The sequence below is a fragment of the Pongo pygmaeus genome, chromosome 10, assembly GCF_028885625.2.
Source record: "Pongo pygmaeus isolate AG05252 chromosome 10, NHGRI_mPonPyg2-v2.0_pri, whole genome shotgun sequence".
Taxonomy (NCBI): Eukaryota; Metazoa; Chordata; class Mammalia; order Primates; family Hominidae; genus Pongo; species Pongo pygmaeus.
Genome location: NC_072383.2, coordinates 86,421,483 through 86,446,877, shown reverse-complemented (window position 1 = coordinate 86,446,877; position 25,395 = coordinate 86,421,483). Strand labels below are relative to the sequence as shown.

At 35.1% G+C, this 25,395-nt stretch overlaps 2 protein-coding genes across 13 annotated transcripts in view; one reads left to right on the top strand and one right to left on the bottom strand.

Annotated features, from left to right (window-relative positions):
• TMTC3 (transmembrane O-mannosyltransferase targeting cadherins 3) overlaps positions 1 to 5,685 on the bottom strand; it is a 56,980-nt gene extending 51,295 nt beyond the window's left edge. The window contains exon 1 of the mRNA XM_054442060.2: positions 5,469 to 5,685. The gene's annotated coding sequence lies outside the window, so the exon portion shown is untranslated. The remainder of the gene's footprint in view (positions 1 to 5,468) is intronic.
• CEP290 (centrosomal protein 290) overlaps positions 5,600 to 25,395 on the top strand; it is a 93,409-nt gene continuing 73,613 nt past the window's right edge. For 3 of the 12 annotated variants that reach the window (XM_054442057.2, XM_054442056.2, XM_054442055.2), the window contains exons 1-13: positions 5,600 to 6,056; positions 6,623 to 6,751; positions 6,924 to 7,001; positions 8,408 to 8,477; positions 8,779 to 8,825; positions 11,176 to 11,319; positions 17,060 to 17,113; positions 17,712 to 17,732; positions 17,858 to 18,010; positions 18,402 to 18,584; positions 19,247 to 19,336; positions 21,906 to 22,028; positions 22,976 to 23,099. In XM_054442057.2, coding sequence (XP_054298032.1) covers positions 6,650 to 6,751; positions 6,924 to 7,001; positions 8,408 to 8,477; positions 8,779 to 8,825; positions 11,176 to 11,319; positions 17,060 to 17,113; positions 17,712 to 17,732; positions 17,858 to 18,010; positions 18,402 to 18,584; positions 19,247 to 19,336; positions 21,906 to 22,028; positions 22,976 to 23,099 — 1,189 coding nt within the window. In that variant the 5' untranslated portion in view covers positions 5,600 to 6,056; positions 6,623 to 6,649. Of the gene's footprint in view, positions 6,057 to 6,622; positions 6,752 to 6,923; positions 7,002 to 7,474; positions 7,526 to 8,407; positions 8,478 to 8,778; positions 8,826 to 11,175; positions 11,320 to 17,059; positions 17,114 to 17,711; positions 17,733 to 17,857; positions 18,011 to 18,401; positions 18,585 to 19,246; positions 19,337 to 21,905; positions 22,029 to 22,975; positions 23,100 to 25,395 lie in introns of all 12 variants that reach the window. The other 9 variants (XR_010122651.1, XR_010122650.1, XM_063646537.1 and 6 more) reach the window with 8 other exon arrangements.

Below are 25,395 nucleotides of genomic sequence, written 5' to 3'. Positions count from 1 at the left end.
GGTCTCTGATAACAGGGAAAAGGCAGCATATTGAAAATAAAGGCTAAGTAAAAAAAAGTCTGTCCATATATTTTAGGTTGAGACCCTCCATCCCTTTTCTACTGGGCACAAAGTTCCGTAAAACTTTACAACACTGAAAACAAATAGGATTCTAAAAGCTTCTGGAAATAAAAAAGGTTCCAGAGTAAGGATCAGGAATCAAAAATCATTTTTTTTTTCACCCAAAATACTGTGAGCTAGAAACAAAACAAAACAAAACAAAATATTCCCTTCCAAAATAAAAAAAGAGTAATGCTTCAAACTTCTGAGGGATATTGATTTCTAAACTAAAATTCTATATTAATAAACCTAAATTTTCCAGGTGGGAAAGTAGAATAAAAACCTAAGTCATTAAAGGTCTCAAAAAATTTACCTCTGATGTTCCTTTTCAAGAAACTAGGAGAAAAGGTACACTAGTAAAATGAAACAGTATATTAAGAAACAAAGATACAGAAATCAGGAAATGGGATCCAATATAAGACAGGTATATAAACATGTTGTAATTTAGAAAAAACAAATGAAACAACTCAGGATATCAATCTTTGGGTAGGTAAAAATCAAGTTTTGTGTACAGGTCAGAAACCTCTCTTCCCATAAATAATCTCAGGCCACTGGCTTGGTAACATCAATTCACATGGGGTGACAAACTGTTGTTTGGTTAAATGTTCTAACCACAGGAAAGTTTAAAATTAATAGAAGAAAAAAGTAAATTAAACCTGTGGTTTCAATGCTTTAAAGTTATACTTGGGAACAACTTATGTATCTAATTTTTAGAGTACTTGCAATGTTTAAGAGAATCTAACATCCTGGAGACTTTGATACATTAGCTGTTAAAATTATTGTTAAATAAAATAATTTAAAATAAATAATTTAAAAATATATAAAAATATATAATAATATGCATAATAAACAATATTAAATTATGCATCTGATTTTTTAGAGTAACTGCAACCTTTAAGAGAATCTGACATCCTGGAGACTTTGATATATTAGCTGCATAACTATAATTTTAAAATATATAATAATATGTATAATAAACATATTAAACATAATAAACATATTAAACTACTGACTATGTAGTTTCTGGATTCACAACTATAGTTGAAAAGTATAATAATTAGCTAAATACATAAATAGTATTGGAATTTTTATAAGAACTTGGGATTTGCTATAGTTTTAAGTTTTATTTCCTAAATCTAATCAGTTCTTTAAGTATTGAGAAAGTTTTCTTTGTTAAGTTAGGCATCTGAAGTACTTAAAAATGAATACATTCAAAATAATTCAATTCTTCAATATATCTTTATTTGATATATATATATACAAATATATAGGTATGTATATGGTTCTTCTGTTAGTTGTGCCTGGGGTCACTCATGTGCTTATAGTTATCCAGTGGCTTGATTAGGGCTGGATGGCTTTTAAAGGGTAGATTTCTCAGCTTGGAAAACTAGTTTCTGCTACTTATTAACACATCCTCTAATAGGTTATCTTGGGCTTCTTAAATGATGATCTCAGGACAACAAGAGGGCAAGGTTCAATGCACAAGCTCTTTATAAGGCTCTATTTAATGCATATTTTAAAAATAATTATTCGAGAAAGGTACCTTCTGAATCAACAGGGAAGAAGTTATAAAAGGGCCAAGATAACAGAATTTTTAAGATTCCCCAAGGGAGCATAGTATGAGAGAAAGGGAGAGAGAGCGTGTTATGAGCTCAGTTGTGGAGTCATCTTAGGTTACTTCCAAGAGTCACCTGCAAAGTAGAGGTTGCAGGGAAGGGGCAGATTTACACAAAGGCATAGACAGACGGGGACATGACTCACTGGGGGCCATTATTGTAAACATGTAACACACTATTCTTGTTAGTTGTGAGAACTTCTAATTTTTCCTAGGCACAGAAGCAGACTTACAGATGCAGTTTAAGTGGATGGGATGACTGATTTCTGTTTGCTTACAAAAATGGGGTGTTACTATATATGTGCACAAAATCCAAGTGCAATTGGAAATGTGAAAGGAAAATAAAACTTGGGGTCTCAATTCATTATGCCTATAAGAAAAAATTAGGGTGAAAGCTGAGTCATGCAAGAAACTGCTCTCCTTTTGTTCTTAGCAGACAGCTACACATCAAATGTTAAATATCTCCACAGGTAGCTACTTTATGACATTCACCTTATCTTAAGTAAAGTGCAGATTTACCACCCCACGTGAATACATAATATCTATTTCCCTCTCTGCTCTTTTTCTCTTGCAACACATAGATTACCATATCTACCCTTTTTCTCTTCCAATGGATTTTTCCCCTTTAAATACTGAAGCCCTCAAAATCATCTTAGAGAAAGGAAGAGACTACAGACTGTTTCTGTGATTCAGTGTTTATTTCTTTTTGGCATGTCCCTAAACTTGGCAAAATAAACTTCTTAATTGAGACCTGTCTTAAACACTTTTTGGTTCACAAAGACTTCTCATGAGCTACATTATAGATATACAAAACTAAATACAATCCCTTCAATAAAATTGTAAATTGTATTAAGGCAAATTGTTTTGCCTTAATTTCACGGACAAGAATGAGTGTGCAGCAAGCAGACACTTGTCTTCCTTCAACATGAGGAAACTGGAAAGATTAGTAGGGAGTCAGTGTGAATTAAGCCATTAACCATGGCTTAATTTGCCATGAAGATAAGGCAAAACAAAATGTTTAGGACACACAATGGATACAAAATGGCCATGCTTTGTTTTAGAGATTGGAGAAGTAAGCTACTATGACTTTTCTTGGTAAGTCAGCAAAAAGGAACTAGAAGTAACATCTAAGGAATATAAATTCATTGCTACGAGAACAAAGGTAAGCAATTATAACAGGTGAGGCCTTCTTGTGAAGTGATTTTGGTCAGATAAAACTGTTCACAAAAGCCGAGGGCAGAAAGAAGGCAGGTCCAGACAAGTGTTCTTATAACAAGGCCACTTACAACATTGTCACATAAGTCCCATTTCTTGATGAAAACTGACAGGTGCAGAAAATCTGATGAAAAATAATAGAGTTTTGGCAATTTTCCTCAAAAATATACAGTGAGTTACTGAACTAGAACTTGAGTTAAATTTCCTGACTCACACTTAGGTACAAACAGACTACAATGCATAAAAACTTAGTTGACTTGTTCAAGCCAGAGCTGACTTGTTCACTGCTGTATCCCCAGTGCCTAGCACAGGAAACAGGATAAAAAATACTGTTAGAATGAGTTAAAGAATAAAATTTAGGTAAGATTTTGCTTTTAGTTACAATTATCACCTAGATCTAGGTTACAATCTTAGCTTCATCAATCATTACTTAACTTCTATGAAATTGTTCTCACTTCTGAAAAATTAGAATAAAATTTACCATTAGAGACCAGGCACTTTAAGTTTATGAATGTGAGCAAGAGGGTGGTGGCAGTAGGGTAGAAAAGAGTAATACAGACAAACAAAACTTGTAAGTGAATACATAAAAATAAGTTATAATGAATGAAAAAAAAAGAAGAAAAGGTGTTACAGCAAACAGATTTCTATTATGAAAATAAACACGCAGTAGTCAGCATAGTGTATGACATAACATGTGCTCAGTAACTATTAAATTTCATTCCTACCATTGTCAGAAGTATTTGAATCACAACAACTCCATCTTGAATAGGGGCTGGGTAAAATAAGGGTGAGGCCTACTGGGCTGCATTCTCAGATGTCTGTCAGTCATTCTAAGTCACAGGATGAGATAGGAGGTGGGCACAAGATACAGATCATAAAGACTTTGCTGATAAAACAGCATGCAGTAAAGAAGCCAACCAAATCCCACCAAATCCAAGATGGCGAGCAAGGTGGGACGTCTGCTCGTTCTCACTGCTCATTATACACTAATTATAATGCATTAGCATCCTAAAAGACACTCCCACCAGCGCTATGACAGTTTACAGATGCCATGGCAATGTGAAGAAGTTACTCTATATGGTCTAAAAAGGGGAGGGACACTCAGATCTAGGAATTGCCTACCCTCTTCCCAGAAAACTCATGAATAACCCACCCCTTGTTTAGCATATAATCAAGAAATAACTATAACAATCCTTAGTCTACCACCTCCAATGGGGGTGTATGCACCTCCAATTCTTTCTTGGCGAGATCCAAGACCCCTCTCCTGGGGTCTGGATCAGAACCCCTTTCCAGAAACACCATCCCATGTTAAATTATGAATTAAGAACACTGAACATGAAGAATATTTAATTCAAATTATTGAGTAAACACTTACAAAATTAAAATATAACCTTTAATAAAAACAGCAAGATTGAGGAACAAGCACTTCACATATATTGGTTTCCCAGAATGTCTGAGGAGGTGTATAGAAGTTAAGAATATGTCCTCCAGCCAGAGAGATCTGTGTTCAATCACACTATTTAAGTTAGAGTACTTAGCTTCTCCAAGCCTCAGTTTCCTAACTTAGATGGAAAATGAGGACAATGTAAGCACCTATTTCACTGGATTGTAAGGAAGAATAAACAAGATAATGAATAGTATTTGGCATATAATCTTTCAGAAAAGTAGTAAAATTGTCATTCCTATAAATCTAACTAATGTCTTTAAAATTCATCTCACAAAACCAGTATCTTTTTATTTTGTACTTAGCTACTTATTTTACCCAAATTGGGGGTTTAAAAAGAAACTCATTACTTACTTTCGAAAGGAAAATTTACGTCAAGTACAGTAATTTTTTTTTAAAGCAGCGTTTAAAAAAAAAAAAAAGACAAAGCACTGGTCCAGATAGTTGGAAATATCATTTAGATTTAAGTCTACAGCTTCTTAGGAAAGTTAGGTAGAGATGTATCATACTCCAGCATGATTGTGAGCAGATGAACAGGATGAGCAAAACTTGCACGAGTAAGAGTGGTAAACACCAGAGAAGGCGCTTTCATGGAAGGGCACCCTAGGTAACCAAGCAAGTGGCAATAATAGTACAGATGAGTCCTCGGGTCCCTTCTCTTTCCACCCCCGGCAGTGGCCCGGACAAGTACTAACCTCTCCTCTCTAGAGCCTTCACTTTATACTAGCTCCACAACCATCAAGCCCCACGATCCGCGAACGGAATGGTGCCACAGGTAAGGCGGGCGGGGTCAGGGGATGCCGAGACCTCTTGTCAATTCTTCGCTCGCCCCTAAACGAGGATCACGGCTGCGCGGCTCTCACTCTAACTACCAAGACAGATTCTGATACTAAACAAGGCTAAAACTTTTTGTTTTTTCTTTCTTACAGAAGGCACTACCCTGGACGCCGCTTGCAAACCCCTGAAGAGAAGGCAGGGTGTTCCCACTTTTTCAGAATGGGACCAGGCCCTACGGTCCCAATAGCAGAAGCTTCTCTAACCCAGGACTGCTCCTCTCAACTCCTCCCAATGTGCTGACCGACAGCTCGACCTCACCTGGGAGCGGTTCCGCCAGGGGATGGCTTAGGAAAACCTCAGGAAAAGCGGCCCAGCGAGTGACGCCACTGAAACCACAGTCATGGTCTACCTCGTTCAGGCCACCAGTTGGTAGGCGCCACAGCCGCTGCGCCTCCCGCCTCTCGGTCCTCCCCCGCCGCCCCGGTACAGTCGCAGCCTTACGCGTTGCATGCCGGGAGCGCCTTACCTCCTCTTCTCAGGGACTTCAGTTCCCAGCATGCACAAGCCTCGGGAAGAACTGCACTCTGGGATTTGGAGTCCTCGTTCCACGCCTTCTCATCATCCTGAACACGGAGTTCTGGGACTCCGGCGGAGAATCTAAACGTAAAGCATCACCCACGGTCGTGAACTGTAGGCTCTCCTTGCATCCGGGATCTTCTTCTGGCCTTGGCGGAGCTGGGGATGGTGTCGCCTAGCAGCCGCTGCCGCTTCGGCTTGCTTGGGACCATTTGGCTGGACCCAGAGTCCGCGCGGAACCGCGATAGGGATCTGTCAGGGCCCGCGGCCGGGTCCAGCTTGGTGGTTGCGATAGTGAGAGACCTCTGCTGGTTGCCAGGCTTGGTCTAGGTGGGTGGATCCTTGTAAGCAGGATTAGCGAGTCACTCCACGCTCAGGTTCTTTAGCCTGAGGGCCCGTGTGCCACAGCGTAGCCACCCCACCCCTTCCAGCCTCGGGTCCGTAATACTGCCTTGCTTCGGTTCCAGTTTCCGCCGCACAACTTCACTCATTCCAATTGTTAATTTCTGCGTTTGTTTTCAGCCCCAATTCTGTTTCTCCAAATCAGGGATGATTGTCGGGCTTCCATAGACCCTCGGCGCTTGCCAGGATTAGGGTGTTCGCGCGCGTTGTGGGTAGGGGTGTGGAGGAAGGGATCCAGAAATCTTAGTCCTAACTTAGATTAGTGTTAGCAAGGAAGCCGTCACATTTTATTTAGCTGGTACACTCTGACAGTTTGTGCCGACTGCTGTTTTTGATCAAGGCTATTTTGCCCACTTGTCTGTTTTGTGGCCCACTTGTCTGTTTTGCTAACATCAGAAAGTTATAATGAAATAATCTGCAAAAAATGTAAGGTGCTAGAAAACCAATAATACTGTGTACCTTGAAAATGCTAATATCCACCTGTTTTGTTACAGAGGTGGAGCACAGTGAAAGAATTCAAAATGCCACCTAATATAAACTGGAAAGAAATAATGAAAGTTGACCCAGATGACCTGCCCCGTCAAGAAGAACTGGCAGATAATTTATTGATTTCCTTATCCAAGGTGCTTAATTGGTCAATAATAGTAGATATATACATTAACTTATGATTAATATATTAATAAAATAAGAATTTATTTTTTTCAGGGACAACTATAATTGTCACAATCTGGAAGAGTTCTTATATTTTGCTTAAAGTTTATAAAATATAAAACAGTTGCTTTTCTGTTTACTTAGGTGGAAGTAAATGAGCTAAAAAGTGAAAAGCAAGAAAATATGATACACCTTTTCAGAATTACTCAGTCACTAATGAAGGTTTGTATGTAGTAGGTTTTAACTATAGGTTTGGCTATTAGTGGAACTATAAAAATCTCTTCTTATATAAGGTAATCTTTGTGAAAATACCTGGTAATATCTACATCACCACTAAAAAATGCAATATATTTAAATGTGAATTAAGTATTTTAGTGTATAAAACATTGCTAGTTTCTACTTAAAGTTTCTAAAAGGGTGTGTAGGGGAAATAGAATGAGTATGTTGAAAAATAACATAAGGAAATATATCTTGAGGTCCAAATGACAAATGCAGACAATGACTGCTGTAGGGATTTGTTAAGAGGGGAAGTGATTTAAGAGGTGTCAGAAGACTTCACAAAGGATCAATACTGAGGAGTAGTGTTAGATAAGTGGAAGGCAATGCAGTGGTAAGATAGTAAGGGAATTCTAGAGCTGTTGGTTACCATAAATAAATACTGACAATAGGAAATATGTTTATTCTTTACATTTGAGGAAACGAGGTGCAGCAAGTTTGTAGCAGACTGTAGAGAAAACAAATCTTGGGTGAGTACTTTGAGATAGGTTGTTGAGGGCCTTATAGGTGTATTTTATGCTATCAGCAATTGAGAAGGCAGTAAAGGTTTTCGAAACACAATTGATAGGTACAAAAATACACCTTAAGGCAAAACTGAGTATATTATATAGGACAAACTGAAGGAAATTGGAGCTTTGTAGACATCACATTATAGAGGAGTTTAAACCTGAAATTATGGATTAGAATTATAGCAATTGGAACAGAAAAAAAGTAGTGGAAAAACATTACAAAGTGAGATGTTGCATTACTGGATATAAGACTTGAGGACTTGAGGTAAAAGGGAGAATCAAAAATGTTTCATGCTATTAAAAATCTAGAAATTGTAGTCTTAAGTAAGAAAATTGCCTGGCACGGTGGCTCACGTCTGAAATCCCAGCACTTTGGGAGGCCAAGGCAGGAGGATTGCTTGAGCCTGGGTGTTCGAGACCAGCCTGGATAATATAGTGAGACCTTGCCTCTACGAAAAAATTTGCCGGGCATGATGGCACACCAAGCATGATGGCACGCCAAGCATGATGGCATGCACCTGTAGTCCCAGCTACTCAGGAGACTGAGATGGGAAGATTGCTTGAGCCCAGGAGGCAAGAGGTTGCAGTGAGCTGAGATTGTGCCACTGCACTCCAGCCTGGGTGACAAAGTGAGGCCCTATCTCAAAAGCAAAAAAAAAAAAAAAATCTCAAAAGCAAAAAAAAAAACAAAAAAAACCCAAAAGTGTTTATTCAGCAAATATTTACTGAATGTCTCCATGTGCCAGCCATTGCTGGCACTAAGGAGCATAACAAATAAAACAGAATTTTTATTTTCAGTGCTCACATTCCAGCATATTGAAATAACCTTTTTTTAATGTTTAGATGAAAGCTCAAGAAGTGGAGCTGGCTTTGGAAGAAGTAGAAAAAGCTGGAGAAGAACAAGCAAAATTTGGTAAGCACCTTGGAAAAAGTTTATTATGATATTAAATAATGAATTCCATTTGTTCTTTAAACTGTAGAAAATTAAATTATATTCTATAAAATATATATATTCAGTTTATTTTTAATATATAACATTTAATAATAAATATTTCTAGACTCCTATTTTATGGATCTGCCATATAATATTTTTTGTTACCTTATAATCATGATGGACTCTTTTAAAAGAATTAATTTTGTTATTGAAATTTATTTAAAAGTTTGTTTTGTGGTAACTAATCAATTAAAACATTTTTCTTTTTTTAAAAAAATAGAAAATCAATTAAAAACTAAAGTAATGAAACTGGAAAATGAACTGGAGGTATGTCTTTTTGTATTCCCTAGGATGTAATTGTCATTAATTTTATTTTGAATTGTTTTCAAATTTTAAAATTATTATTGGCTGGAAAAATTATAAGGATGATTGTAATCATGGTTATTTGTTTATTCTGTATATGTTCTACATGCCTATTATGTGCCTTATATTGTACTAAGGACCGAGCATATGGTTGTGAACAAAATAAGAAGTTAACTGCTGGGTGGAGCTTATAGTCTTGGGAAATATACAGAAAGATTACTAGTAACTGAGGTGGAGGGTGGGTGCGGATTTGAGGAATAGTGACCAAAGGGTGTTATAGAAATAATTTTTGACAAAGCTGAGGGCTAAAATATGAATGTATTGTTGAGGAATAAAATACATTGAGATTCCTGAGAAGGTAGGAATGTAATACAAATGGATCAGCCTTTGAAAGGGGGAATACCCTTTTCCTTTGTGTTAGGAGAGGAAGAAGAGTGGATGAGCGTAGGAAGAGTGGATGTGTATAGAAGCTTTTATGTTTGTAGGCATAATGCCTGGAAGTTGAGAGGTTGGTGATGACATCTGTTAAAAAGAGTGGGAAATGGTGTGGTCACATTTTAAGGAAATTAGGTAAAATTTGAAATATATTGGAGAAAGGACTGGAGAGTTGGGGATCTGGAGTCAGACAGATTTGAGTTCTAGTCCTGATTCTTTTACTCGTTAATTCTCTGAACTTGGATGACCTATTGTTTTTGATTGTATATCCAGCTCCTGGGAAAATGCCAAGCACTTTCAATAACTAAATGAATTATGGAGTTGGATCAATTCTGTGTTAGTATTTAGCTAGGTAGCTGCTGTAGAATAGAAGGGTAGGACAGTTGAAGATATTGGTAGGAAAGTGGTTGAAGTGATGATTATGAAGTCTTAACTGGATAGATAAGAAAATCAAGAGTGGGGTTGGGTGGGCAGAAGGGTAGGGATACGGAGGGAGAAGCCGAGGGATTAGAGTGTCCTGTGAGGTCAAAGGACAGGCATAGTGGGAATAATTGAAAGAATGTTCTGGTTGGACAAGGATCTGATGTGGGTGTGGGAGTGAGAGACTATAGTGAATTCAAGAAAAAAAATAGACTAGAACAAAAGTTATGTGGAGATTGCTTAGTGGGCATTTGATAGACGTCTGTGGGCCACATGCTTAAATTCCCAGTGCATTTTGCAGAGTTACTGGAAAGTTGGTGGCTTGTTTCTACCATGAGCAGGTAAAGATGGAGAGCAGGATATCTTGTGAGAAAGCAGCTGAAGTTTTTATAGGATGATGGAGGAATGACAGGAATGATCACCTGAAGTTGCAGGGTGTGGTAAACCTAGAAGTACCAACACCTTCTTCTGACCCTAATGTATATGGGATCTGAAAGAATGAGCACCTTCCAATTGAAAGAGTTCTAAGGGCATTAGTATACTAAAGGATCCAAATTGCAGCTACGCCAAGGAGATGGAAAGGAGGATTCAGTAAAGAATCTGAGGATGTGAAATATTAATTTATCTTGGAAGAGAATTTTAGAGAGCACAATGGAATGCTTTTTGAAGGAGAGAAAGAGTAAGAACAATTTGGTTAAGGTAGAGGAATAACAACTATAAGGTGAAGAAATGAATGTGAGACACATTAGATGACCAAATGATTTGATGTTCTTGGCAATGACCTAAATTAACAAGACTGTGAGGTAAAATGGATTTAATTGGCTTAAGATAACCAAAACCTGAGCTGTTTAATATGGTAGCACTAGCACTAACCACTTGTAGCTATTTATATTTACATTGATTAAAATTAAAATGAAAAATTTAGTTCTTCAGTTGCACTAGCCACACTTCAAATGCCTGAACATAGCTACGTGTAGCGAGTGGCTACTGAACTGGACAGCACCGAGAGCATGTCCATTATGCTAGAAAGCATAATGTTTAGACAGCCCTGGTCTAAACAGTGCATGGTATGAGAGAAAGGGCAGGTTAAGGCACTCAGCTTCACTGACTGGGGTGGAGATTCTGATGGTTTGTACTCAGGTTCCAGATCCCTGAGGCTCAGGAACCTTTGCAGTTTAGTCTGGTTACCTGTGGCCCAGTGGTTACAACAGAATGATTAACAGTCAATTCTTTGCATCTCTGGGTGGCTCAGGAAAAATTTAAGGAGTTATTAGCTGTGAACTAACCTTAAGTAAGTTAAATTAAAAAAAATAAAAGTTCTTAAGCTAATATGATTTTAAATATCTGCACTGAAGTATAATGCAAATTTAAAGTTAGCATAATTATTTGCTTGTTGTTGACTCATTTGAACCTCAGAATATAATGGGATTAATTTATACTTTGGGTTTATTACTTTAAGATGGCTCAGCAGTCTGCAGGTGGACGAGATACTCGGTTTTTACGTAATGAAATTCGCCAACTTGAAAAACAATTAGAACAAAAAGATAGAGAATTGGAGGACATGGAAAAGGAGTTGGAGAAAGAGAAGAAAGTTAATGAGCAAGTAAAGCACTTTTTTTTTCCATGAATCTTCACTGTTCAAGTTACCTGGCTTTTTATTATTATTGGTAACAATATCAATTTTTATATTGTATGTTATATTTGAAAAATGATGTACACTTATCTCTAAGGTTTTATATCACTGTTCATTTTGTCATCACCAATTTTAAAATATAATGGAACAGGTACTTCTAGTGAAAATGATTTGAATATTAATTCTTTATATTTGGAGGTACATTTTTCTCAGGGCATCAAACTTGTTACCTAAAATTAATGCTTTTGTCTGGAAGACTGGTATCAAGAAACTAATAGATTTTCATAAAGAAGTGATCTTTCTAGTGCCATAGTTTATTTTGGGTGAAAGTTATATTTGTTTGTTTCAATGTATTTATATGATTAGTAGATTCGCAAATGAATCTTTCGATATATTCAATAATGGTTAATTAAATATCTTGTTTTTGGTTGTACCTTATTTTATGTGATATATATATGTATAGTTTTGAAAAGTTGTGTGCATGTCAGCAGTTTATAAATCACATATTTAAAATAACATTTTTAATGCATAGTTTTTATTACCTCATGTTATTGCTTGTTATAAACTAATAATTCTTGCAGTGTTCACTTGAATTTAGTTTTAGGAAAAAAGTTTTTTGCAGATCAACTTGTATTTCCTGGAAGAAAATTTCCTGTTTTACCTCAGCTTCCTATTTAATGTTTTATTTATTTATTTACTTCACATTTATTTGTTTTTTATTTCACCTGAGCTGTTAGTAAACTTAGTAAAATTTGGTGCCTACATGTGGTAACTGTCCTGTCCCTTATACTCAGAAACGTTTTCCACCTTTGTGTCCTTTAGGTCATTGTTGTGTTATATTCCATTTATTTTATTTTGTCCATTGTTCTCTCAGAAATTGAGGGTCATACATTTTAAGAAAACAATGATATGCTATTTAAGAGAGTGTATCATAAATTGATTTGTAAGGAAAAGTATCCCCATTCTTCATGTATCTATTTTACTCTAAAATGTTAAAGAATCATATGGAAGTTAGCTATCAAAACAATGTGGTAGAGAAGTATGGATTGATGCCACTTAAATGTTAGGAACAAGCTCTTAGAGCATTATCTGTTTAGCTAACTCTGCAAAACATAGCAGACCTGTGGATTTTTTAATAGTCATAAAGGATCTAACTTATAATATACACTGGTAGAATTGCTTAGGGGGATGTCTGTGGTTTTCTGGACTTTTGTTCTTCTATATAGACCTGTGTCAGTTGACTTATCGTTCATACCACACACCCTTGGCTAATCAGAACTACCTTGTCCATTTATATCTTAGACTATTGTCTTTTTTCATAGTCACACACACAGAAAACTTGAATATATGGCCTGTGTTCCTTTTTGGCTGCTCAATTCCTTGAGATGAAATATGGGTATGGGTTGCTTTGGGAATTACTTCTTTGCTGTTAACCAGTCATTCAGTTTTATTAGTCTTTACAGCATACCAGAGACTGTGCTAGTTACTAGTGATATAGTGGGCAACTATGTTCTGGTTCTCAAGAATATTCATAGTCAATAATAAGCATAACGTAGTGATAATATGATACTTAGGGAGATACATAAGGTCATATTCTGGCATACTCTGGAGAGGGATACCATAATCAGCTTTGAAGTGCAGGATGTGATCTGTAAACTGAGACCTGAAGTATAGTTAGACTGGTAAGAGGAATGAGGATATATATGGTGGTTAAAGAAAGAACATTCTGGGTAGAAGATAGAGCATTTGCTAATACCTAGAGGTAAGAGATGTTATGGAGTATTTAGGAAACTACAGTTATTAATTTTGACTGAAATATAAGTGAAAATAGCTTTCATAGAGTCCTTACTATGTGCCAGGCACTTCATATGCATTAATTCATTATTGCTTATTTGATACTTGTCGTATGAGATAGTTGTCATTTCTGCCGTGATACAGATGAAGAAATGGAGACACAGAAAGAATAATTGCCCATGGTTGCACCTTATAAATGGTAAAGGTAGGATTTGAAAACAGTCTTACTCAAGAATCTGTGCTATCTTGCCTTCCCAGTTTTATTTTTTATGATTCTCTGGAGAGATAAGCAAGGGCCAGTTCCTAATGAATTTCATTCTTTTCCTAAAAGGAGCCAGTGAAGAGTTTTGAGCACAGGATATCATGATCAGATCTATACTTTAAAATTACTGTACTTTGTAGAGAGTGGATTGAAAAGGGCCAAGACTAGTAAGGAAATATTTGTGTTAATTCAGGGAAGTGCTAATGATGGCATTTGCCTGAGAAAGACAAGTGTGAGAGAAGTAGATGTAATTGGATGTGGTGAATGTAATTGGTTGTTGGAGGAGGAGGAGGATGGAGAGTCTGCCTAATTTTGTGAGCTGGGCCACTAATAGGTAGATAGTGCCATTCATTAAGGAGGAACACAAGAGGAATTTGGAAAGCTTGAGATTATTTTAGTTTTGTAGATGTTGAGTTTGAGGTTCTTCTGGGCATATTCAAAAAAGGTATCTGTGGATATGGAATTCACAAGAGACCCTGTACAGATCATGAGGATTTATGAATCATCAATGTAGACATCATTGAAGCCAGAAAAGTGATTGTAAGGCACATCTCTGAGAAATGTCTAATAAAGCAATGAAATAGGAAGAGTGCTTCAAGGAAAAGCTCAAGAAAGGAGAAACAGAGTGTAATGTTTGAGAAGACAAGGGAAAACATCAATAGCATTAAATGCTTTAGCATTAAGTTCTTGGCTTCTCTTCTTGTAAAAATTTCCCAATTCAGAACACAGTGGGATTATTAACTTTCAATTGATAATAATAATGATAGGCAAACTTCTAAAATTTTTATTGTACTTTGCATTTTATTATAAACTTTCTTTAAATTTTTTATTTTGAAAAATGTCATATCTTCATAAAGATTGTAAGAAACACACTGTTGGTGGTAATGTAAATTAGTTCAACCATTGTGGAAGACAGTGTGGCAATTCCTCGAAGATCTAGAAGCAGAAATACCACTTGACCCAGCAATCCCATTACTGAGTATATACCCAAAAGAATATAAATCATTTTCTTATAAAGATACATGCACACATATGTTCATTGCAGCACTATTCACAATAGCAAATACATGGAATCAACCCAAATGCTCATCAATGATAGACTGGATAATGAAAATTTGGAACATATACATCATAGAATACTATGCAGCCATCAAAAAGGAATGAGGGGTCAAGCGTGGTGACTCATGCCTGCAGTCCCAGCACTTTGGGAGGCCGAGGCAGGCAGATCACTTGAGGTCAGGAGTTCAAGACCAGCCTGGCCAGTATAGTGAAACCCCATCTCTACAAAAACAAAACAAAAAAAAACAAAAATTAACTGGTCATGGTACTGTATGCCCGCAGTCCCAGCTACTTGAGAGGCTGAGGCAGGAGAATGACTTGAACCCAGAAGGCGGAGGTTGCAGTGAGCTGAGATCACGCCACTGGACTCTAGCCTTAGCAACAAAGCTAGAGTTTGTCTCAAAAAAAAAAAAAAAAACCGTAACAAGATCATGTCCTTTGCAGGGACATGGGATGGAGGTGGAAGCCATTATCCTCAGCAAACTCACACAGGAACAGAAAACCAAACACTGCATGTTCTCACTTATAAGTGGAAGCTGAACAATGAGAACACATGGACACATGGTGGGGAACAACACACACTGGGACCTGTCAAGGGGTCAGGGAGTGGGAGAACATCAGGAAGAATAGCTAATGGATGCTGGGCTTAATATCTAGGTGATGGGTTGATCTGTGCAGCAAGCCACCATCATACACATTTACCTATGTAACAAACCTGCACATCTTACACATATACCCCAGAACTTAAAAGTTGATGGGAAAAAGGAAAACAATAACCACCCACATACCCTTCATATAGATTCACCAGTTGTTAATGTTGTGCCAACTTTGTTATATCTTTTTGTCAGTATTTTTACACACACATATATTTCTCTGTCTCTTGTTTGTTCAATCACATTTTTTGTTAAGTCGTTTAAGAGCTAATTGCAGATATGAAACTTTGCACTTAAATATTTCAGCTTGTCTGTTTGAAAAAGAAAGATGTTCTCCTACAATGAACACAATATAATTGTCATGCTCAGGAAATTTAATATTGATTCAACACCATTATCTAGTCCATAATGAGATTTCTTCTAATGGCCCAATAATATCCTTCAGTCTCCCCACCTCCAATATCCAAAGTTCCGTCAAGGATCACATACTACATTTGGTTCTTTATTATAGACTTTTTAAATATCGTTGTATACCATCGTGATTCTATCGCCTCCTTGAATAAAGAGGAGAACCAGAAAAATGAAAGGTCATAAGAGGAATGAGGTTTGGAGAATAGGTGAAAAAAGGCATCATAATGTTTATAATAATGTTTGCCTGTTTGGAGAAACAAGAATCACAAATGAAATCACTTATATGTAGATAAGAGAATGCTGCATAACTTTTTGCTATTCTATTCACTGATCATTTTTCTAAGAACTCTGTATGCATCTTGTTTAACTCATGTCAACATGTATGAGAAAACTGAGTTAAAGAGATGTTAAGTAACTCATTCATGCTTTACTAGAAATTGGTTGATGAGGGACATAAACCTAGGCCAGTGTGATTTTAGATTGCTTCTTTTAACCATTGTGTTGCATTGCCTTATATTTCTAAGTAATTTATGTTCACTGAGAGCAAATAATAGTGTAGCTATGACTTAGAAAAGTGAAATAAAGATGTTGGGCAGAAAGCCATTTTATTAGGGGTTTTTTTTGTTTTTTTGTTTTTTTGGAGGCGGAGTCTTGCTCTGTCGCCCAGGCTGGAGTGCAATGGCGCTATCTCGGCTCACTGCAAGCTCTGCCTCCTGGGTTCATGCCATTCTCCTGCCTCAGCCTCCCGAGTAGCTGGGACTACAGGCACCCGCCACCGCACCCGGCTAATTTTTTTTGTATTTTTAGTAGAGACGGGGTTTCACCGTGTTAGCCAGGATGGTCTCGATCTGCTGACCTCGTGATCCGCCATCCTCGGCCTCCCAAAGTGCTGGGATTACGGGCGTGAGCCACCGCGCCTGGCCGGGGTTTTTTTGGGGGAGCAGATTAATTTGTTTCTGTATTCTTTGGTTAGAGTTTGTGTGTGTGTTCTTTTTAAAATGAAACTGTTTAATCCTTAAATCCTTAAGTTTTGACATTTTTGGCCTATTATTTATGTGTTAAGTTGATATTAAATCCTTAATAGCTTTAACATTTTCTTCTTTGTTAGAGAGGATTTAAAATTTAAGTAGATAAGCTGAATATCTGGCTTTATATTAAATTACTGCTGATGGCCAGGCGCAGTGGCTCACATCTGAAATCCTAGCACTTTGGGAGGTTGAGGCGGATGAATCACTTGAGGCCAGGAGTTCAAGACCAGCCTGGCCAACACAGTGAAACCCCGTCTCTACTAAAAATACGAAAATTAGCCAATTATGGTAATGCATGCCAGTAATTCCAGCTACTCGGTAGGCTGAGGTGGGAGAATTGCTTGAACCGGGAGGCAGAGGTTGCAGTGAGCCGAGATCGCACCACTGCACTCCAGCCTAGGTGACAAAGAAAGACTTTGTCTCAAAAAAAAAAAAAAAAAAAAAAAAAAAAAAATTACTGCTGAATTTTATCTTCTTCTTCTTTTTTTTTTTTAATATTTTAGTTGGCTCTTCGAAATGAGGAGGCAGAAAATGAAAACAGCAAATTAAGAAGAGAGGTTGGTAAAAAATTTTAGTAGTTGTGGTGGTTCAACAAAGGTACTTATTAAAAAAGTTTACATAAATTTATATTTTAGCCAGGACTGGAGTCTTCTAAGTAACTGATGTTTTCAAACTGATTTTATGGTATGACTTTGTCTCAGGGAAATAGAAAACAAAGCAAAATGTGAGGCCATTAAGTATTACATTCATCTCAGGTCTATGCGGGTAAATCTTTTTTTGTTGTTTTATAAGCCATTCTTTGCTAGTTTTCTAATTGAATAGATGACTGGATTTCTATTCTTATTTGTCTTACCCAGAATCCTTTAAAATTTTTTGTTACTTTTGGAATCTGATAAATTCTGATTATCATTTGGTTCTACTGAGCCAAATAGTGTTTGTACATTGTTTATTCTGATAGAAGTTCTTAAGTTTCTAATATAATTGAAATATTATTTGTTTTGGTAGATAATTAGTATTCTTACTTTCTTTGGTTATTCAAGATAATATGCATCATTTTCCTAAAATGTTTTTGTTTTCTTTAGTTTCTGATTATTATTTTTAATTATGTATTGCCTTTCTCATTTCTAATTACCGTTTTCCTGTCCTTTTCTGTAGAACAAACGTCTAAAGAAAAAGGTGAGGCTTTAAGGGTGGTGAAATCTTGGGAATTTAAAGATATGTTGTGAGAGCACTATTTAGAGGATATAATTTTGTTATTCTGAGTAGTTTTGTAATTGAATGTTGTGTTTGGTTACCTTCAGAATGAACAACTTTGTCAGGATATTATTGACTACCAGAAACAAATAGATTCGCAAAAAGAAACACTTTTATCAAGAAGAGGGGAAGACAGTGACTACCGATCACAGTTGTCTAAAAAAAACTATGAGCTTGTCCAATATCTTGATGAAATTCAGGTAAAATGGCTAGAAGTCAATTCAGAGCAATGGTTCCTAAAAACTTTAATTTCATTGTAATGTAAATATAATATTTAGCCCTGCATGTAAATTCCTTGGTATAAATCTGTCACTATGTACTTGTAAAATGTGAAATAAATTACATCTTTGAAGTTGCAACTTTTTAGCCATTTTTATATTTGCCTATCTTGGTCATTAAGAACAATTGAGGTCCTTATGTACTATTTTCTTGATTCAATTTGATTTAATTGGTCAATGCCAATTAGTAAAGGTCTATAAAGAATTCTCTTTTTTTCTAGAGGACACTTATGGCTGCATTTAATTTTAATTTGGTTTAAATTTCAGTTTTTTTAAAATTACTTTTTAATTATAGTGTCTTTAACTTTTTTAGACTTTAACAGAAGCTAATGAGAAAATTGAAGTTCAGAATCAAGAAATGAGAAAAAATTTAGAAGAGTCTGTACAGGAAATGGAGAAGATGACTGATGAATATAATAGAATGAAAGCTATTGTACATCAGACAGATAATGTAATAGATCAGTTAAAAAAAGAAAACGATCATTATCGACTTCAAGTAAGAATTACTTTTAGAATAACTTATTTATTCAGACTTCATATTATCTCATTACTATTTATTTGACACTAGAAAGTACTTTTTCTAAGATGTGAATTTTTGTCTGTCTTTTTAATAGTGTAATATGTTGTCATGTTGGTATATTTGTCCATATGTGTTTCCCCAATCACCTCACAAACACTAATTTTTGCAATTTAGGATATATAAATGATACTTGAATGAATGTGTAGATAGCAGCCATTATGGGGTTTTCTATAAAAGACTCTTGAAAATCCTGTGGATCATAACATTTCATTTTATCTTAAAATAAATACATTATAAATATATTAGAAACCAATACATTGTTCAGTATTTATGTGGATTAAACTTGTTTAAAAAGTAGAATAATTTTTAAAAATAAAATTTTCTAGCAATGAAAGATAATTATGCAATTATAAGATGCAGAAACTATTAAATGTCACCTATAATTCCAGGATGACTTCAATGATAAATATACATATGTAATGTAATGTATCTGTATGTGTGTGTATATAATAAGTATGAATATGTATGTGTGTGTATGTAGATATATTTATATATATAATGTATATGTAAATATGCACAGGTATAAATATATGTTACATCAATTTGCAACAACTCTTGAAATAACTGTTGTCTTTTAGGTGCAGGAGCTTACAGATCTTCTGAAATCAAAAAATGAAGAAGATGATCCAATTATGGTAGCTGTCAATGCAAAAGTAGAAGAATGGAAGGTATTTTTTTTCAATTGACATAACTTTTTCTTTTCGTATTTTAGATTTAAATTTTAGTCTTATTTTTCTTTAAATGTCTTATGCTGGTTTATAACACTTTTATTAGGGTTTTTAAACGTAAGTTTATTTTATTTATTGGTTAGAAAAGCTCTAAAACTGTCCTTTTTGATCTCTAGCTCATTTGTTATTGAATGACCTCTTTCACATCAATGAGTTTAACTTTAAACTTTTTGATAGAAGTCTAACTCCAAAATATATTTGGCATCTAAAATATATAATTCTAAATGTAATTTAAATTTTTTCACTTAACTCATAGTTACCTTGTATACATTAGTTAAATAGTTGCAGGTTTAATTTTAGTTTTTCTAACTAAATGTCAGGTTCATCAGTGGGAATGGGAATAAGCAAAGGGATCAAAATAACTTGGGAAGCCTTTTCAAAATGCACTTTTCTTCCTCAGCACCACTCTCCAACCTTAACCAAATTGTCAGGCCTTACCATATTAGAAGCTGGTTGTATATTTGAAAAACATCAGAGATTATTCTGAATGAATAATTCTAATTTTAAAAACTATCACTTCTAGAGTCATTGCTTTCTACTATGATTCACATAAATCTTGTTGGCAGTTGGAATTGGTTAGCATCTAGGGAGCTCAGATAACCTATATTTTAAACAAAAGCAGTAGCAATGGAAATAAGGCCTATAGAATCAGTCATGTCTCCATAAACTTTATATAAAGGGCCAGAGAGTGAATATTTTAGACCACCTGGTTTCTGCTATAACTAAACTCTGCTTATAGCATGAAAGCAGCTATTGACAACATGTAAATGAGTGAGCAAGGTGGTTTTCCGGTAAAATTTTATTTACAAAAGCAGATGGGAGGCCAGATTTGACCTGTGGGCCATCGTCTACCAACCCCTGGAAAAAACAGTTGTCTTTACCAGATTGAATGTTGGCGGGGTAAATGGTAACATGTTATATGTATTCTGTACTTTGTTTTGACTTAATACCATTTCATAATTATTTTATACCAGTACATATAGTATTGCTGTTCTTTTTAAAGGCTGTGTAATTTTTCTTTTTATACAGGTGTTAATTTGATCATTTGTGAAGTTTATGAAGTTTCCAATTTTGGGGTTATAAACTGTTTTAATGAATATCCTTCTATATGTTATTTTGCAAATGTACAAGTATATCTGGGGAATAAATTGCTGCAAGTGTTGTAATTGTCATGTATGTTGCAAATATGTTCTAACAGTTTGTCACTTTTTTTTACTTTATGGCATTTTTTGCTGTGAAATATTTCTTTTTATGCTTAGTTAAATTTATTATTTTTAAATGACTTTTGACATTTGTTATAATGAGAAAGGCTTCTGAGTATAAACTTGTTTTCTCATCTTTTCTCCTAATATCTTGTTTTGTTTTTGTTTTTGTTTTTGTTTTTGTTTTGAGACAGAGTCTCACTCAATTGCTCATGCTGGAGTGCAATGGTACACTCTTAGCTCACTGCAAATGCCACCTCCTGGGTTCAGGTGGTTCTTGTGCCTCAGCCTCCTGAGTAGCTGGGATTACAGGCGTGCGCCACCATGCGCAGCTAATTTTTGTATTTTTAGTAGACATGGGGTCACACTGTGTTGGCCAGGCTGGTCTCGAACCCCTGGCCTCAAGTGATCCTCCTGCCTGGGCCTCCCAAAGTGCTGGAATTACAGGCATGACTCTGCCTGGCCTTTTTTTACATTTAAGTCTTCGAAACATATAATTCATTTTGATGTAAGGAGTATAATATGGATGCAACAGAGCTACTCTGTTGTCCAAACATCATTTATTGATTATTTCATCTTTCTCCTGTTGAAATACAATTTCATTTTTATTATATACTCCTTTTGAATTTGAATTTAATTTTGGAGTCTCTTTTATTGAATTGATTGATCTATTTTCTAGCAGTGTATACTTATTTTAACTTGTGTATGTTTTAATATCTAAAAACGTTACTATTTTTCTGCTTTTAGACTTGTTTATGAACATTTTTAATGTGAATTATAGAACTGGCTTGTCCAGTTCTTAAAAAATATCTTGTGGATTTTTATTGGGTGTGTGTTAAAGTTATAAATTGTTTTATAGATTGTTTTAGGATAAACCTTTTTATGCTATTTGGTCCTTCTAGCTAAAGAACACAAATACCTTTTCTTTCATTCATTCAAGATATTTTATGCCTCTTAGTTGCATTTTAATGCATACTTCATAAAGATCAATTATATAACACTTTTCACAGTTGTATGGAAGTACTTCTTGTTTATAAATGAGTTTTGGAAGGTTGAAATATTTTTAAAGATTGAATTATACAAAAAGAAAATTCAGTATATGTTTTAAAATCATTTTCTATTTGAATTTCAGGTTGTATATACAAAAGGAACAGAGATTATGCCAGTAGTTGCTCATACTTTCTCACTTCAAATAATTTTTATTTTCTGTATCATAAATCTACTAATGGTGTTTATTATTTATGCTAATAAAGAATGTTTTGTTAACTTTCCTTTTGCATAACAGATTCTGTTGTGTTTATTTCTAGCTAATTTTGTCTTCTAAAGATGATGAAATTATTGAGTATCAGCAAATGTTACATAACCTAAGGGAGAAACTTAAGAATGCTCAGCTTGATGCTGATAAAAGTAATGTTATGGCTCTACAGCAGGTAAAATCTTATCAGAATTTGGTTTATCAAACAGTTTTATTACAGTTGGAACTCTGAACAATGTCTTTTATTTATTATATCATCAGTGCCTGGTGTAGCAGCTTGTACTACCAAGTGTATAATAATGTCTTTTGAAATTTCTTATACCACCTGGTCCCAATAAAAAATTAGAATTAAGTTTAGAGTCTGGATTAGAGTTAGAACTAGAGTTATTGTGTTTATTTTTCTATGTTTATGTGGATAGTACACACATTGCTTTGGTTAGAAATTATTTAACAAGAAATGATTAAAAACTTTTAGAAATTTAAAAATAATTTTATACTCTTTTAAGGTTTATTTTACTGTATCTTAGTCCTAACATACCCTACACAATATGAAATAAGCTAAAAGCATGGTTATAATTTGACTGTGCTACCTATTTTATTTTTAGTGAAAATAACCCTAATAAAAGGAAGTCATACTTTTATTATTTGTGCTGTAGTTATAGTCCACAAGTAAGAAGATGATTTGAAAAGTATATGCTGAATAAGAACAATTACAGGGGACAATATTTTTGAATAAAGTTCGAAAGGGGAAAAAGCTAAGTTGAATAAAAGAGAAAGCACAGAGCAAAACAGAGACATACAAAATGGTAAAAAGATGGAATTGAATGGAGGATGAGGAAAGTAACATATAAGGAAGTATAGAAGCCACAAACATCAGGGAGTTCTGGAAATCCTATTTTCCAGAGTGTTAGCTGTTATATCCATCTTTCAGTATTGGAGTAACAGCAGTGTACCTATCATTGTGTATTACAGTTGAAGTGTACAAAATGGTAAAAGGCGTACCTGTACCCACAAGAAAATATGTTCTACAGTCTTGTTGAAAAAAATCAGACGTACTTTTTTCCTTACCTTTTTAGGTTAGTATTCATGAAGGGATATATATTGTTTTAAAATATTTTATAGGGTATACAGGAACGAGACAGTCAAATTAAGATGCTCACCGAACAAGTAGAACAATATACAAAAGAAATGGAAAAGAATACTTGTATTATTGAAGATTTGAAAAATGAGCTCCAAAGAAACAAAGGTATTTTTATAAATATATAGTTATTTTATATACCATTATATTTTTAACATACTTTATTTTTATTAAAATAAAATGTCAAGTCAATATTGAGTTTTCTCCATTTGAATTTTATATTTTCAAAAAATTGTACAAAATATTATTTATTATTATACTTATATTACTAGTGCTTACATTTGTAAATGATGGATGCATTTTCTATTATTTTTCTCCTCTGGTGAAAATTACATTAACGTTTATTACCAGGTCACTGGTATGAAAGAAATGAAAAATTGTGATACAATTATTTTTATTTAACTTTTTATAATTAACAAAGAATGGAGGATAATAAAATTTTGACCAGTGTAACAGCATTGCAGATAGTTTTCAGAGGTAATTTCACATTAATCTTACCCAAATTAATGTTTCATCATATTCTCCTTACCCTGAGCCATATTACCTTGTTTAACACGTCAAATTCTATGAATATAAGTTCTTACAATATCTGTGTTGTTATATTTCCATAGCACTGCATACTATAGTTATGCCAGGGCACACTAGTGCGAACTGTTCATGGGAAATTCATGGACATGTTTATTATAATTGGTGACTATATATATATGTATACACTACATTTATACACACATATGCGCACGGAATCACTATTTCTTCTTCGTGTCATATATATACATATATATACATGTCATATGTGTGTGTGTGTATATATATTCATATATACATGAAGAAGAAATAGTGATTCCGTGCACATATGTGTGTATAAGTGTAGTGATGTGGTGTTTGCAGGTACGGTTGTAATTTCGAAAATGAAGCAAAAGCCTTGCTGAGGAGATAATTGAACCAATACTTCAAGGAAGTAAAGGAGTGAAACATGCAGATGGCTCTAAGCAGCGGGAATAAGTTCAAAGGCAGTAAAGCAGGAGTGTACCAATCATGTTTGAGAATAACAAAGAAGTCTTTTTGGCTGGAGTAGAGTCAGCAAGTGAGGTAGTGATAAGACCAGAGAGGTTAAACAGAGGCCATATCATATGGGGCCTTAGAGTTCATTGTGCAGACTTGGTTTTTAAGTGAGAAGGGACGCCAGGAAAAGTTTCTGAAGATAGAAATGATATAATTTGACTTAGGCTGTGTTTGCAGTAGACTGTAGGAGTGGTAAATAAGAATCAGGGAGACCTGTTAGAAGACTATTGCAATAATCTGGAGAAAAGTGATGGTGGTTTGGGGCATGGTGGTAGCGGTGGAGTTACTGGATGCAGCAGTTCTGGACGTATTTTGAAAGTGATGAAAATGGAATTTGCTAACAGATCAGATGTAGGATGTGAGAGAGAGAGAACTCTTGGTCTGAACCAAAAGTTTTGGTCATGGTGGGGTTGTGGGAAGAGCAGGTTGAGAGACAATCAGGTACTTAATTTTAGACATGTTAGGTTTGAGATGCTTATTAGACATTCAAGTGAAGGTGTTAAGTAGGCATTTGTATATAAAAGTTTAAGGTTTAGGACAGCAATCTAGGCTAAAGATATATTTGGTAACTGTCTCTGTAAAAGTAATTGAAGTAATGAGGCTGGCTAAGATCACCAAGGGAGTGAATGTAGGTTAAGAAGAAAAATCTAAAGAGCTTCTACTTTAGCAGCTGGGTAGATAAAAAGGAGCAACCAAAGGAGACTGAAAAGGAAAGCCCAGAGAGCTAGGAGGAAAAGCAGGAGTATGGAGAGCCCTGAAAACCACATGAGGAATGTGACCAAGGAAGAAGAGACAACTGCTTTCAGAGCTGTGTTCATTGCTGCTGATAGGTCAAGATGATCACTAAAAGTTGACTATTGGACTTAGCAATGGTCATTTTTGGTTCAAGAGAAAATGGGTAGAGAGGAAATGTAATAAAGAAATATAGGAACTCTTTTCCAGGACTGTTTCTATAAAGAGAAGGAGAAAACAAGGTGGTAGCTTGAGGGGAAAGACGGATTAAGAAAACATTTTTCTCTTTAAGATGGAAGAAATAACTCATGATTTTAGGTTAATAGGAGAGCTCCATTAAAGAAGAAACATTAATGAATCAATGAAGTGGAGAGAGAGAACTTCTGGAACAATAATATTTTTAAGAATGCAATGGGATGGGATCCTAGTGTGCCAGTGAAGAGGTTGGCCTTAACTAGGAACATAGAGTTCATCCATAATTATAGAAAAGAAGGTAGAGTGTATAGATATAGGTGTAGGTGGCTTGGTAGACATCCTGGTAATGGGAATTTGTTGAAGTTCTAAACTGGTTGCTGCTTTTTTCTCAGTGAACAAGGGAGCAAGGTTCTTA